The sequence below is a fragment of the Pteropus vampyrus genome, unplaced genomic scaffold, assembly GCF_000151845.1.
Source record: "Pteropus vampyrus isolate Shadow unplaced genomic scaffold, Pvam_2.0 Scaffold19, whole genome shotgun sequence".
Classification (NCBI taxonomy): Eukaryota; Metazoa; Chordata; class Mammalia; order Chiroptera; family Pteropodidae; genus Pteropus; species Pteropus vampyrus.
Genome location: NW_011888800.1, coordinates 6299387 through 6314918, shown reverse-complemented (window position 1 = coordinate 6314918; position 15532 = coordinate 6299387). Strand labels below are relative to the sequence as shown.

Genomic DNA, 15532 nt, shown 5'->3' with positions numbered 1-15532 from the left:
GGGCTCTGAATTAATTCTGGAGTTACTTGTGTGACTGAGACCTCTTCTTGGGCAGGAAGCCACTAGAAGAGTCATACGCTGAGTTATAATGATGCCTCATTTCCCTTCCTGGGCCATGGCTGGCAGAGCCAGGCTCTCCAGCTATGGACTTGGGGCACTTGTACCCTAAGTTCCTCAAAGGCAGAGGCCATGTCATAATATTAAAAATGATAATAATAAAGCCATTTATTGAGGGCTTACCACTTTGACAAGGGCCTTGAATGCATTATCTCATAACCCTGTGGGTTATTTTATTTATCCCATGGGAACTATTGTTATCACATCTGTGGATGAGAAAACAGGCTCAGAGAGGTCAAATAACTTTCCCAAAGTCAGTAAGTTGTAAAGGGCAAGGCCAAACTTCAGCCCTGGTCAGCTTGAACCCTGACCCCTATGCTATAGTCCTATTGGTGTATAGTCCTATTGGTGTATAGTCCCTTGGCATATAATAAAGTACATGGTACACAGTAGGGACTTAACCAGTGTTTGTTGATTTTTGAGATCTTCTGACTTGGCCCTTCTACTTCTAAGTGGAACCATTTCTAAATTCCCCAAACATGTAACCCTCTTACCTCGCTGGCCTCCCTGCCCCCACCTGAGATCTTCTTTTGCCTTATAGCCAATGTGAGTGACCACAGGCCAAGCTTCCGGGACTGAGTACAAGAGCCCTAGGGCCACAGACCCTCCTGTATCCACGCCTGGCACACTAGGCCATTGGCAACCTGACCTCCCAGGGCATCAGTGCATGACTGCTGCTTGGGAGCTGCTGTGAGTGTCCACAGTTAGCCCCTGGGATGTACTGAGGCGCAGAGGGCTAGCTGCTGGTTTGATCTGGGAGTTCCTGGGAGGGAGGAGGAACAAGCTGGATGCTTCCTATCTGTGTTGTAATTTGCCTAAAGCTGTGGTTCGCAACTGGGGGTGACTCTGCCTTCCAAAGGACATTTGGTAATATCTGGACGGATTCAGATATTCCAGTGGTGTGCTACTAGCATCTAGTGGATAGAGGCCAGAGATGCTACTAAATATCCTACAATGCACAGGACAGCCCCTACGACAAAGGATCCAAATGTCAACAGTGCAGGGTTGAGAAGCCCTGGTCCAGAGCAGTTCAGCCTTGCCTTTAGAGGCCTGGCTTAGAGTATTTATCAAGAAACATATGCCCAAAGTGCTGAGAAGGAAAGCACTCCCCTGAATTTGGAACTGTGGCGTCTCTAAGCCCAAGGCGACCACCATCTGCCCCTACCTGCCCCCACAGGAGCAGGGCCTTGCCCTGTACACACAGCAGCAGAGGCCTTTGGTAGATAATCGGTAAAGTGTGCAGCATGGACAGGCCAACCGAGGCTGGGTGGATGGCCTGTGCCCTGCTGTGGAGTGCTGGCAGGAGCCTAGAAACCTTCACGTCCGTGCCCAGCCCAGCACTGATGCGTTCTTTCTCCCAATCCCTGAAGTACCCCCACAGAACTCCCAAGAGGCAGAGAGTGATCAGTTCTTGTTCTCACTTCCCTGACAGTGAGCTCTGCGCTGCTTCCACCTTGGTTTTCCGGGAGGATGTCTCCTCAGGGGCACAGCCTTCCAGAAACACCTCAGCTCACAGACACGTTCCTCACATGGATAGATACATCAAGCCACATCTCATCTGTCTCCCAGATCCCCATCCCATGGGGGATCTAAGCCCACTGTCCTTGTCCTAGTGTGGGGCTGGAGTGCCAAAACCCAGCTCCTTCCCTCGGTGCCTCAGGCTGGCAGTAACTGGGAAAGATTAAGGGTCTAGGCTGCTCCTCAAACTCCCCACCCAGGTTCAGACTGGACCAGACTTGAGCCACCACTGACAGGAGGATCCAGGCTTGTCCTCTTCCGGGGAGGGGAGGCTCCATCACTAGAGCCACTGTCAGCAGTTATTTCTTAGGTCTGACTTATAGGCCTCGTGCTCCCACCTAAGCTCATTTCTGCCTGTACCTCAGGAAGGAGCTAGAGAAAAGTGGCTGCCAAGATAGCAAAGCCTTCTTGAGTAAGAGACGAGAGCTGAGAGGCGCTCTCATGCCTTCCTTCTCTGACTCATTTAAGACACCTGGGGGCTCTGTCACCCTCTCTGGGTCAGTCTTCTCATCTGCCAAATGGGAAATGATGTTATTATCACTACGGACAGGATGTCATAGGGCATGTAAGAAGCAAAATCATTCTCTGACTGCCAAGACACGTCACCGTTAGGGGCTCCCTTCACTGTTTCCTTTTTTATAAGAAAAATATATGCATTTGAGACTGTCCCACAGGCCAAGAGTCAGCTCTCCTGCTGCTTCCGGACCCAGGCAAATGCAATCCTCTAGCTTTCCATATGACACACAAACTCGAGACTAAATCATTACAGAAATGTTAAACAAAACAATCATCACTAAAAAAAAGGGAAGGCAGGCAGCGGGGCAGAAAAGAATCCTCATTAGAAGAGGGAACATTGCTGAATGCCTCAGGGAGAAGCAGCCCAGGAAGCCTCTGCACGACCTCAGGAGAGCACTGGGGCAAGCGAGGGGTGGAGGCAGAAAGGTCTGGGAAGAGGAAAGCAGGGAAAGCCCCTGTCCCGCTCAGGGCTGGAGCACCTATCTCTGTTGGGGTCTGGGCGAGGGTTGCTGGGCACCAGGGACAGAGGAAGGTCTGGGCTTGTGTTTAAAGATGCTCCTTTTTCAGAGGGGTGTCTGCCGACCGGTGTGGTTCACCCAGACACATCCCAGAGGGCAGGTGAGTTTAGAATAAGCCTCTCAGAGGCCCCCCAGAAAATGACCTGGCTTGCAACCTCTGACACATGCTAAACCTTTGGAGCGCAAGGGCTCAGTTGGTTCATAGTAGAATCCTCAGCTGAGGCTGAGCTGGTTTCTTGATTATTTTGTTCTCTCATGCTGTTCCCACCCTGACCCTTTAAGTGGGGAAGCCCAGGCAGGGCCTGTGTCCCTGACAAGCACTCCTCAGCGGACACCTGCCAGGCCCGCTTCCTGCCCTTTTGAGAGTGCCCCCGGGGGTATCCCCCTGACCTACCTTGCTCTGTGGTGGAGGGCCCTGCTTGCTGCTGCTTGGAGGGGCCGTGGCAGGGGTAGACAGGAACATGCTTCGGAACAGCCTGCGCTTAAGGCTGCTCTCCTGGGTCTTAGGGCTGGGGCTGCCTTCCCCGCTTGGCTTGCCTGCAGCTGAGCCCACCAGGCAGGACTGTGGCCGGGCCTCCTCAGATCCATGCCTAGCTGCCTTGGTCCCACGCCTTCCAGTGGCTGCGGGGGGCGAGGTGCTGGGCGGGGAGCTCTGCAGGCAGGTGCCCAGCTTCAGGCAGCGCTGTGTGGCACCCTGGAACTCTGCAGGGCCCAGGGACTGTGCCTTGGTGGCCAGCCCATTGGGCAGGATCCGTGGGCTATGTGGCTCCGGCCATGGCATCTGCCTGTGGCCTCCTGGTGCGCCCCCGTTGCAGCTGAGGTAGAGGCCTTGGGGGTCAGTGTGCTCAGACTGGGGGCTCTGCAGGTACATGTCCGGGTCTGCAGCCCAGTGCTCTTCCCCCAGCAGCCCCAGCGACTGTGCCCGTCGCCGGCTGGTGGGGCTTCGGCCACGTAAGGTGTTGGAGCTGATGACGGACAACTTCTGGATGTCGTTGAGCAGCCCCGAGATGTAGCCATCTATGGGCACAGAGCTGCCCCTCACCACTGTCTGCAGGGGAGGGGAAAAGAGCATGAATGAGTGGCCTGTTCATGGAGGGGTGGCGTGGGACCAGGTCAGAGGGCCTTCCCAGGGGTGCCTTAGGGAGGAACACATAAGGACCTTGCTTGTAGTGTTATCTATCCATTCCTTAATTTTTCGGTCATTTACCAGGGCCCATGGCAGGTCAGGCCTGTGCTGGTGTGGGAATACAGGGAAAAGGCCCATTTTCATGAGGCTTGAAGCCCAGCCAGGCACACAGGTGAGTAACCACGGGGTAATAATCCAGCATGCGAAATGGTGTGGGCAGCTGAGTTTGGAGAAATGAGGGGGTGCGGGAGGGGGCCTCCAGACCCCACCTGGGGCCCGCTGCCATTCTTCAGCTCTGTCTGTGGCCTTCTGGGAGATGCATAGAGCTCTCTGAGGAGGCAGGGACCAGTCCAGGGCTCTCCTCCAAACGCACTGCTTTTGTGGCCTCCAGTCCCTCACAGGGCCCTGACCTCCTCCCCTACCAGGTCGTTGGACCCACCCTTCTCAACCCATACAACTAAACCCTGCGGGCATACAGGGGCTGCAGGTCCAAAAGTTGCATGGGCACATTTAATACTAAAAGATTATTTGTTGCTATCTGCAATTCAAATGTTATTGGGCATCCTGTATTTTTATTTGCTAAATCTGGCAACCCTACAGTGCTGCAGAGAGGGACTCCCCAGGCTCCTCCTCCCTGGGTCACCCAGGGAGAAATGAGAGGCTGATTAGCAGGGAGCGAAAACAGCAGCTAATTGATAGCTGGTGATTAGGTGGTTCCTCCAGGCGCCTTTGTGGTTTGGCCAGGCACCAAGAAGTGCAAGAGGCTGAACTTGGCCATGCCATTCCCGCTGCCCACCTTACCTTCATGGGCTGGAGCTGCACCCGTGTGATGCGTGAAGGGTCCACCACAGGCTTGGGCCGCCGAAGTGTGTCCAGGATGTTCTGCCATTGTGGGGGGAGGCCCACGAACTTGCCTTCTTTAGGGTCAAAGGAGGTGTGCACACGGTGCTGGAAGTTCTGTGGGGCCGAGATCTCGGGGCGTTTCTTCTTTTTCTTACGGAACATGGTGCCTGTATGGGGAGGGTCAGGCTGAGCTCCAGCTGGGGGCTTTGCAGGAGCCTGGCCCAGGCAGCACAGGTGGCTGTGGTGGGTGCAGGGGCATCAGGCTCTGGGCTCCCTCCCCTCAGCACAGCTCTCCTGTCCTGAGCCCAGGATTTCCCTTCACCTCTCATGCCTACTTCCTCAGGGAAATGCCTAGCTCCCAGCAGAGAAATCCCAGAAACAACAAAAGCACCGTATATAAGCCAACACGGACTATAAACAAGGAATAGAGGTATGTGTCTTCTTGTCTGTACCAAGTCCCCTGCTGAACAGGCAGACTCTGGGGGATGTGTACTTATAAGATCCAAAGCGCATTACAAATATCATTCCACTCTCAAAGAATTAAAAATGGAGGAAAGAGGGAGGAGAGACAGCAAACGCATTTTATGAAGAAAGTATGACCTTGATTCTCTAACCAGATAATAGTACAAGAAAAGGGAAATTTGAACCAGTCTCACTTTTGAACATAAATGCGAAAATCCTAAATAAAACTAGCACGTTGAATCTAATAGTACGTTAAAGTTTTTACTTGTTTTTTTTTGTGTGTGTTTGTTTGTTTTATCACAATCAACTCGGGTTTGTCCCAGGATGGGTCAACAACAGAAAATCTGTTAATATGATAGAAAACATTCATAAAAAGCCAACCCACCGAGTCACAGACATGTTACCCAGTCTGGGACCATTTATCATAGAACCAGGAACCCCAAGAGGGCCCTCATGGTCACCAGGTGCTCAGCCCTAATTCTGGAAAGCCCTGAGGGACAGCTCTCTCAGGGCTACAGCTCTTCAGGGAAGAGAGAGCTCCCATTCCCTTGGGCTCCTTTCTCTCAGGTCTCAGAACCCTGTACAAAACATCACTTGCAGTCAAACCTCCCTCCCCATCCTTGCTGATGTGAGGTTTGCCTAAGGCCCAGGTGAGCTCCCTCAACATCTCAGAGTGACTGTGGTGTGTGGATTTGAGAGAGGGAGACTGGAAACCCAGGAGGTAAAGTAATTCTTCTCAAGTGTTGCTCTAGCCTCGCCTTTAGGGAGTACCTGGCTGGAACCACATGGGATGGAAGTCAGGGTGGCTGGTGCCCACTTGAATGCTTTTGCGTCTGAAGTGGCTCAAAGCAGCTCAATAGGTTGTTGTTGTTGTTGTTGTTGTTGTTGTTATGTAATTTTTCTTTATTATGGTAAACGACACACAATGGGTTCTTATGTCACCTGGAATGGTCACTTCTACGTTTCAAGAAACAAACATGTTTGTTTCTTGAATGCTTGCATAATTCATCTATGCATAGATCTGCGATATCTTTGGATACTGGGGTGTTCTTTTGACTCCTGCTCTGGAAATGGCATTTTCCTGGTCACTTTAGCAGGTTCTGGAGTAGGTCACCTCTGGGAGGCAGCTGGTATCCACCCAGAAAGGCCGCGGGCTCAAAGAGCCACAGCTTCCCCACTAGAATGAACCAAGCATGAATCGGTTTGAATCCATTTCATACATTTTGGATTGTCAGCTGCTTTTTGGGACCTGAAGGTTTAGGAGTCCACCAAACAGTCCCTATAGGCAAAGCCCTTGTGCAGGACCACCAAGGACCAAGCACTTTGGAATGACATATGCCTGTTGAGTTGCAGGTGAGTTGTAGGGAGTCTCCTACTTATTTGGGGAGACTTTGAGCAAGTTACTTAAACAGTTTGAGCCTCGGTATTCTTTATCTACATAAAATGGGGTTGATAAAAGGTATTTCACAGGGTTTGAAGAGTATTACGTGAGATTTCCAGTAAATGGGGGCTGTTTTTCTTGCTGTGTTACCTCTCTGTATCCCTGTTTCTAAGCTCAGGGCCCTACCGTTGTGCGAATATGAGCAGATACTTGTCTGGGAGTGATGCTGAACTCTGACCTCTCAGATTCACTTGTCAAGGGACCAGGCCTGACTTCTGGGACCTCAGGCCCTCAAAACCTCTCCACTATGTAGATTTTTGATGGTTTGATAAAACTTGACCTCCTCCCTTTCAGCCTTTGGCAATAGAGGAGTCTTCATCCCACAGTCTTTCCTCACAGTCTCTGAGACAGAGCCTCTATCTCACGCTTAGCTTAGCTGACGGTTTCATCCTGCTCCCCTCCTCTGTGAACTCCTCTGGAGGTGAAGGGACACACTCTAGAATTAAAGAAGAGCTGGCTAATACTTCTCTCTCCCGTCCCCAGAAGATCCCTCTCCTAACTCCCCTGCCCCTCCCAAGGGCCCAGCTCTTGCGGCAAAAATGCATGGGGACAGCGTCTTTAGCACATTGTCTGAATGACTCTAGGACCCTCCTTCTGTAGGACCCCAACAATGATTCCAGAACAAGTTCTTCCCAGAGGCGGCAGAGAAGGCCTGAGGAGAAAGGACAGGTGGCGTGGAGTCCTAGGGTCTGGGTTGTGGTGGTAAGGGCAGGAGCTGGCCGAAGCCATGAATGAGCTCAGGCTTTGGGGGTGGTAAAAGCAGAGATTTAGAAGTCAGAGTCAGTCACTTAGCTAGTGGGAATCCACACCTATAGGAAGGCTGCCAGGATTCTTCCAAAATGTGGTGAAGCCAACACTGCCTGGGATAATATAATTGTGTACATAGAAAATCCAGAAAAATCTACGTACAAACTATTGGGATTATATAAGTGAATTTAGAAGGTCTCCAATTCAAGGTCAATATAAAAATGTCAGTTGTAGTTCTACATACCAGCCACAAATACAAAGTGAATTTTTAAAAAAGATTCTGCAGTACAGTGGGAAATAGAAGTTTGATCTTTGTCCCTTGTTCCTGGCACACAGCTCCTAAAACTCTTGGAGTCCCCAGAGTGGCAAGAATGTTTGAACTTTCAGCACCCCCACCTGCCGTTACTGGGAAGGGGAGAAGGGCCACAGATCGAGTCAATCACAATGGCCAATGATCTAATCAACCATGCCTATTTGATGAAGCCTCTATAAATGCCCTAAATGACAGTATTCGAGGAGACTTTGAGTTGGTGAATACATCAAGATGCTGGGAGGGAGAAGTGTCTGGAGATGGCATGGAATCTCCATGTTCTTGGCCACATCTCTTCCATCTATGCATCACTTCCATCTGGCTGTTCCTGAGTTGTATCCTTTCTAATGCACTGGTAACAGTAAGTAAAGTGTCTTCCTGAGTTCCATGAGCCATTCTAACGAATTACCAAACCTGAGGAGGGAGTCATGGAAATCCTTGATTTATAGCCAGTTGGTCAGAAACACAGGTGAACAGGGACTTGTAACTAGAATCTGAAGTGGAGATAGCTTGTGAGACTGAGCCTATGGCGTCTGTGCTAACTTCAGGTAGTCAGTGAATTGAATTATTGAACATTCAATTATTGAACATTCAATTATTGAATTGAATTATTGGTGTCTGAGTTGAAGAAATGGTCTCAGGAAGTTAAAAAAAAAAAAAACCCTCTCATTTGATGTCAGGAGTGTTATCAGGGGGGAAAAAAAACCCCTCAGATATCATTTACCATTTTCCATTAAAAATATCAAGTACTTAGGAATGGATCTAATCAAAGTTTTATACTATGAAAAGTATAAAACAATTACAGATAGTAAAGAATATTCATAAATTGGAAGACTCAATAGTGTAAAGATGTCAATTATTTCCAATTAACCTAAAGATTTATTTCATTCTCAAGGTCCCAGCATATTTCTTTTGGTCAGAATTGACAAACTGATTCTAAAATATACAGAGAAACATAAAGAACCAGGAATAGCCAAGACAATCCTGAAGAACAAAGTTGGGGGATTACACTACTAGATATCAAGGTTTATTATAAAGCTACAATAATTAGCATACTGTGGAACTGGCGCAGAGATTGATGACTAGACCAATGGAACAGAAGAGAGAATCCAGAAATAGACCCAGTCATATGAGGTCACTTAATTTATGACTAAGGTGACACTGCAATATGGTGGGGGAACAGATGACTTTTTCCATAAATGTAGCTGAAGCAATTAGATATCCATATGAAAAAAGGAAAAATCCTGAAAAATGAATTCATATTATTCACCAAAATTAATTGGATCTAAATGGGGTAGGCGGGGACAGGAGAAAGGGAACCCCAATGTCTGGCCATCCCCTGGCCCAGGTCTGGTGTGAGTACGTGGGGCCCAAGTTTGGTGGGTTTTCCTGGAGTTCCTACCTGCTGGGGCCCAATCCTGTCCACATCTGGGTTGCCACTTGCAGGTCTCCCTTTTCTACCCTTGTCTAACCTTCAGACTCAAGCCCAAGGTCCCCCGCATTGAGGGAGGGTAGTTGTTGCATCAGCCCTGAGGCCAGAGACAAATTAAACTACCAGGTTTTTTTTGTTGTTGTTCAAAGCAGATTTTTTTTTTTTTAATTATTATTTTTTATTAGAGTTTGGGCCAAACTGACGAGGAGCAAATTGTCAGGGAGCAAGATCTCAAATGCTCCCTAGAGTAACACGTTCGCAGTTTCTTTTATGCATTTGAAATTAAGGAAGACCGAATGAAGGTGGGAGAAAGCAAGGGCAGGATTGGATTACAAACTAGTTAAGATTATGCGCTGTCACACTTTAAAAGGAGGAGTCTAAAAGGGGGCATTTTAAAGGTATGTTAACCTAGATGCACAGAAACAATGGATGGGGCTTGTTTATTATAAAGTTACAATAAGCCTTTTATTAAAGAAGTTATATGCCGGAGATGTGACTGCCCACCATGATCTGCCCAGTTGGAAATTTATGCTCATATTACCCTGTGAGGTTACTTTCTACAGAATCTCTTTTTCTTCCACACCAAAGCAGAATTCTTGATCACACAGGTTAGGAGTAGGACTTCTTTTTAAAGATTTCACCTAGGTTAATTTGTAAATGCAGGATGAGTGTGATGAATAGCTAAAGGAAATACAGCAAAATATTCATTGTTTTGTTTGACTGGTGGGGCTACAGGTGATTTCCTCCCACCCCATCTTTCTACTCTTCTAAATTTTCCTTAAAGATGATGGACTACTTTTCTAAAGTAAATACAATATTTTTAAAGAAAAAAAGAGTGATCATGAAGACTAGTTCCTAAGAGACATTCACCCATAGTGTTTCCAAGTTACTGGGTGTGAAACACCTGAGACACAAACATCCCGCATCTCTTCAGCAATGAAGCCTATACTCTTGGAGCATACCTGCCCGCTCAGATAGGGGCCCTCAATTTTCCATTCCTAGGTCTCCATCTTCCTCCCCAGTTTCTAACCTTCAGGCCCCGGAACTGAGGAAGGATGGTTGTTGCATCAGCCCTGAGGCCATAGTGTTAAAGTAAATCAGGCCAGACCAGCCCTTAGAGTTGCTGTCCCTAGAATCTCACTTCTTTGCATCCACACTCAATTCTTCTAGTAGAGGAGATTTCCTTAAAGAAGATATCCCTGAGGAGGAAGGAGGAAGATGATTTTCAGAGAGCCAGTCCTTGCCTTTTCTTCTGCCTAGCCTGATGGAAGTGATGTGGACCTGAGACATGCAGTAGAAATGGGCAGAGGCAGGGCGCCACTCAGGCTCAGGGTGACCTCCCGTCTGACACCTCACCCCAACACAGGGCAGGGAGGTGCTGAGGATTCTTTCCCAGGCTTGGATGCATTGTTGTGACTGAGGAATGCTTTGAACTTTCCTCTTCTGAATGTCTGCAGACATTACTTTCTAGCTGGCTGGCCCATGACTGGACCAGCCAGTGGGATGCCAGTGTCGAGAGCGAAGAGCCTAGCCCAAACCAGTTTGAGAAGGAAGCTCCCCAGGCACAGCTCCTGCTGAGGCTGCTTCCTCCAGCCTGAGCCTGGCAGATGGGGAGCAGGTCAGTTTCTGGCAGAGACTTTCTGGAGGAAATGCTGCCACACCCAGTAAAGCTGAAGACAGAGCTGGCGGGAAAGTTTAGGGAGCCATAGGCTGGGGTCACTGAGGGATGGGACTGTCATGTCAGAGGAGATTCGAGACAGAAAGGGAAGTAACTGTTCTTGAGCACCTACTGTGTGCTAGGCCCTTTCCAAGTATCAACTCACTTAATCCTTACAACAACCCTGGGAGGAAGGAATTATTATTATAAAGAAATCCAAGTGAGGTTCAGAGAGGTTAAATAAATTGCCCAAGGTCATAGAACCAGGAAATGACTGAGCTGGGGTTGGACTCCAGATCTGGTTGCAAAGTCCCTGTTCGTTCCACTATGCCTACTCTGAGAGCACTTGGCTGTTGTGAGTCTTCCTGGGGTCTCTATGAATAGGAACAGGGCTGAGCAGCCTGCGTAAACTCATGGGAATGTGCAGAAGGGGATAGGCCAGGGCCAGCTCCCTCAACCAAGATTGCTAGGTTCTTTCCTGGGCTGATCTGTGAGTCAGAGGCCAAGGGAGCTGGGGCTGCCCTGACTTGCAGGCTGACCCTTACTTTGTAGAACCAGGTTTTCTTTTGCCCTGCAAGGAGTGGGTAAAATGTTCCAGAGGGCTCATGTTGGCAACTGTGACATCAGGGCCTGGCATATATGAAAAAAGTTACAGACACACAGTTTATTCTCTTCAGAGCAGGTCAGGTTCCCTCAATAGGGACTCGGGCAATCTGTGGGCTTGGCGCAAGAAGTGGCGGGCAGAACTTTGTGGCTGATGCTACTGTACCCTGGCGACATGGGGTTTTGGTGGCGGCCCTCAGAGTGGGGCGCTGTGGCTTGGCTGGTCTAGAGTCACAACTGAGGTAAGCAAAGGAGCCACAGTGGGTGGGTTACCCTCTCAAACTGCTTCTCCTCCAGGAGGAGATATTCATCTTCCAGGGTCTGGGATGCAAAGGCCACCGAGCTTTTGGGGCCCACAAACCCAAGGCAGAGCGGTGGAGAAATAAGTCTGCATTTAAACCTCAGACCAGAGCTCACACATTCAAATGAGTGCTGCCAGTTGAGGCAGAACCTTGGGAGTGACTTTGTCTGTTTCAAATATGTTCTAGTACTTACAGAGGTCCTCTTTGGAAATCACCTTTGGGGCCCATCTTGAGCCAATATCAACTGTTCTGTCGCCTCTGCTTTTCACTGGAAGTGGTGGTGTCTGATGTGTTCGTCCACCTTATCCTGACTTCTAATGGGTTTTGGCTATTTCCACACATTGAATTCCTTTTAAGGAAAGGACACTTAGCCTACCTAAAAGATTCACAAGAATGTGCTACAGGTGGGGAAGGTGGCTCCCAGAGAACACGTCTAAAAGAGTTTGTAGTTACTCTGAAGTGGGCAGGGCTTGGTTGGTTAAGTTCTGGGATGTTAGTTAACTGTTAGGAATGAGGCCGGTGGAATTCCCCTCCATTTCCGGGTGACTGGAAGAGAGAAGGAAGCTGAACTCTGGGCCCTGCTCCCAGTGCTAGTACACCCAGGCTTCCCTGGCTAGAGGCTCAGGACCTGCTTATCAGAGCTGAGTTCTATCTCAGTATGGCCCCAGGGTGCCAGGTTCCAAGGTTCTGGCTTGTGACTTTGGCTTACTCTCCTCCTTTCTAGGCCTCAGCATTTCAGATGGTGACAAGGGACTGGACTCCTTAACCTCTGCCAGCTTCTCCAGGTATAGTGAGGAGAGAAATAGCATTTGTTCTAACTCAAGGGTCCATTTTGGGTGTTTTTAGTAACCATTGCTCAGGGAGTGCATAATGTAAGCATGAGGCTGTGAGCTGAGCATTTCTACTTATGAGATCTCCTCACCCCGAGCCTGTGAGGTAAGATCGTTATTGTCCCATTATGCAGACGAGGAAATCAAGTCATGCAGCAAAGAAGGGGCAGAGCCATGTCTATCTGACCCAGACTCTGATGTGAATGTGGCTTCAGTCAGCTGTCACCTTCTACCACCCACACTGTATCATTCTCAGGCCCACTCAAGCTACTTTGAGGAAGGAAATATCCTAGAATCATGACAATGAGGTAGAGGTATGCTCCCGAGTTCTACAGCACTTCGATAGGCACCCTTACTACTGCCACCATCAGACACAGAGTGGCCCACTGAGGACCCTATCACCTCCAGAGCTTAGCCTTCCCACCTAGACATCTGTAGCAAGGCTACCTGACCTCTTCATCTCCCCTTGAGAACTGGTATCCTACACACCCTTCCTGGAGAGCTGTGTGCCTCTTGTCCATGGTTGAGAATAGCGGGAACAGAAGTTAGCCTCCCATCAGAGTATTCTCTTCAGCCACAAAGATTTTTTTCAAACTTTGCTTTCTGGAGTTTGTTTAATTAAATATAAATGTGATTATATTATTCATTCATTTATTCAAAAGTATTTATTGTGCATCTACTCTGCTCTAGACTCTGAGAACCATGGTGAACAAAATAAAATCCTCGCTCTCAAGTAGTTTAGCTTGCTTTCCAGATAGATGTTGCTAGACACGCCCCCTGACTTCACCGCCCACCAGGAGAGATGGAGAGACAGTGGCGATGCACACCTGGAGGGACTTGTTCATGGGTTCTGGACTCCCCTCTGTCTCTCCCCAAACTGCAGTCCTTCAGTGGCATTCCTGACAGAAGCCTCACCCCTGTCCGCACCCTGCTCAAAAGAGGTCAGTTATGGGGAGCTCCTTCCCCTTCCCAAGGCCCCTGCCCTTTGTCCCCTTGCTACTTATCCTTTGTGTAGAGTTGAGCTCTGTCCTCTCTCAGCCTCCTCCAGGGGGTTCAGGCCTGCCATCTGCCCCTCTTCAGATGATAGTCAGGAGAGGTGGCACCCCAGAAACCTTTCCTGGCCCCTCAAAATACGCCGGAGGAAGGGCCTGAAGAGAATTTCATTTGCTTTTCTGCCCAGTTATCACTTGCAGTGTGGGTGGGTCCTAGACTCAGGCTGTGGCCTTCACTACCATTGCCTGAGGGCTCTGTAAGTTCTACCCGGGGCCACTGTGCTAAAGTGTAGAGTGTCCTCAGGATGCTGAGCAGTCCTCTGAGGTTTTGCTATCCTACCGGAGTGGCCTAGAGAGAAGCTGAGTGTGCAGGGCAGAGGGTACTATGCACATAATAAGCTAACACATTTGGGCTTCCCAACCTTGTCATCACTCCCACAGTACAGGTCTCAGTGAATCTCTAGGGGAGAGATAATGGGGCCGTTGTTGAAAGGAATATGATAATAAAGCTCATTCAATCACTTGTGTCAACACTCCAGTTGAATGAGAGGCCAAAGAGCCAGGCTGGCCAGCCAGAGAAAGTCAATATTGACTCAGGCCCGCCTCTCTGCCCAGCCTGTACACTCAGTGCTGAGGTCCAGCAGAGGCTCAAGCCAGGCCAGTCCTTTGATCCCTGTTCATTGTACTTAGAATCCTAACCTCTTCTCTGGTCCACAGCACTGGGCTGTCCTGGGCACAGGATTATCTCCAAGGGGAGAGAGAAGAATGGCCTTCCTGGGAGGGCTACGGGCCAGGAACCTCTTCACCAGCCCAGATTTTCAACAGACTCCACATGCAGAGGCCCGAGCCCCCATCAGACAGTCCTCAGTGCCTAACCAGAAAGAACCTATAGGGTCCCCTATTCACAAGATTAGGTCCCCAATCACACATGTGCATGTGTGTACGAGTGCGCGCGTGTGCGCGCGCGCGCACACACACACACACACACACACACACACACAGATTATGACTTTTTTACAGCCTTTAACTTTCTATACCTATTTTGTTTGCCTCCTCACTTTGTGCTCACAATACTGCTGTGACTTGGGCCAAACCCGCTTTACTGGGTGCATTTAAAGACTGCAGGCAGCTTGAGAGAGGAATGAGGAGACAAGAAAGGGAATATACACATATACACGTATAAAGTACCTAGCACATGTCAGGCACTGTGCTGGGTACTTTTTATTAGTGCATTAAATGATCACAACTCTATGTGGTAGATATTATGAGCTCTATTTTATAGGTGAAGAAACTGAGGCTTTGAGAGAAGTAATTGTCTGAGATGGTAAGTGCGGAGTCAGGACTCAAACACAGATTGCTTTGGCTCCGAGCTCTTCTATCATGCCCAGAGAAGTTAAATAACTTTCCCAGATCATACAGCTACTTAGAGATAGGGCTGGAAGCTTCAAGGAAGAGGCTACCTCTATGTCACACAACACCTGTGTCCAGGATCACCCATGAGCATGTGACCACGTATGAAGTGTATAGAGCATGCTTTGGTTTTTGCCTCCAAAGCCGGATTCCCTGCTAGAAATGGCCTCTTCCCTGGGCCATCTCACTACCTGCTCGCCATGGACCTGCTCTGCCTTTACTGCATTCCCATTGCTTTACTCTAGCAATCTCCACAATCTCCTGCCACATAGCCAGACTTCTCAAAGTCCTCCAAGAGAGGAGGGCTCAGGTAGCTTCACCTTTTCCAATACTAAAAGTGGAGGCAAGAGGGAGGTGGCTCACTGCTGCCCTGTTTAATTTCTCATTTATCACTGTGACTCTTCACGACTATCCTATGAGGAAGGCATGATCCTCCTCCTCATTTTATAGACTAGGACATTAAAGTTTGCCTAAGTTATCAAAGGCAAAGTCAGAATTTGAACTCAGCTCTTTCTGGTTTCAAATGTATTCTCAGCCTCTATCCTAAATATGGCCTGCGGAGAACTTACAGTATTGCAATATATGTTGCACCAGCCACAAAAGACCTGACCACAGACAGACAGGAGCCCCCTCTCTTCTCTCATCTAGAAAAACAAGTCGGAAGAACCTAAAGAACAACAGAATGAGTCAAGATACAGAGAACACAGC

At 48.9% G+C, this 15532-nt stretch overlaps 1 protein-coding gene across 1 annotated transcript in view; it reads right to left on the bottom strand.

Moving 5' to 3' along the window:
* PAK6 (p21 (RAC1) activated kinase 6) overlaps positions 1-15532 on the bottom strand; it is a 38922-nt gene that overhangs the window by 11312 nt on the left and 12078 nt on the right. The window contains exons 3-4 of the mRNA XM_023527704.1: positions 4597-4805; positions 3064-3717 (exon numbers count right to left, since the gene is read on the bottom strand). Of these exons, the coding sequence (XP_023383472.1) occupies positions 3064-3717; positions 4597-4800 (858 nt within the window). The 5' untranslated portion in view covers positions 4801-4805. The remainder of the gene's footprint in view (positions 1-3063; positions 3718-4596; positions 4806-15532) is intronic.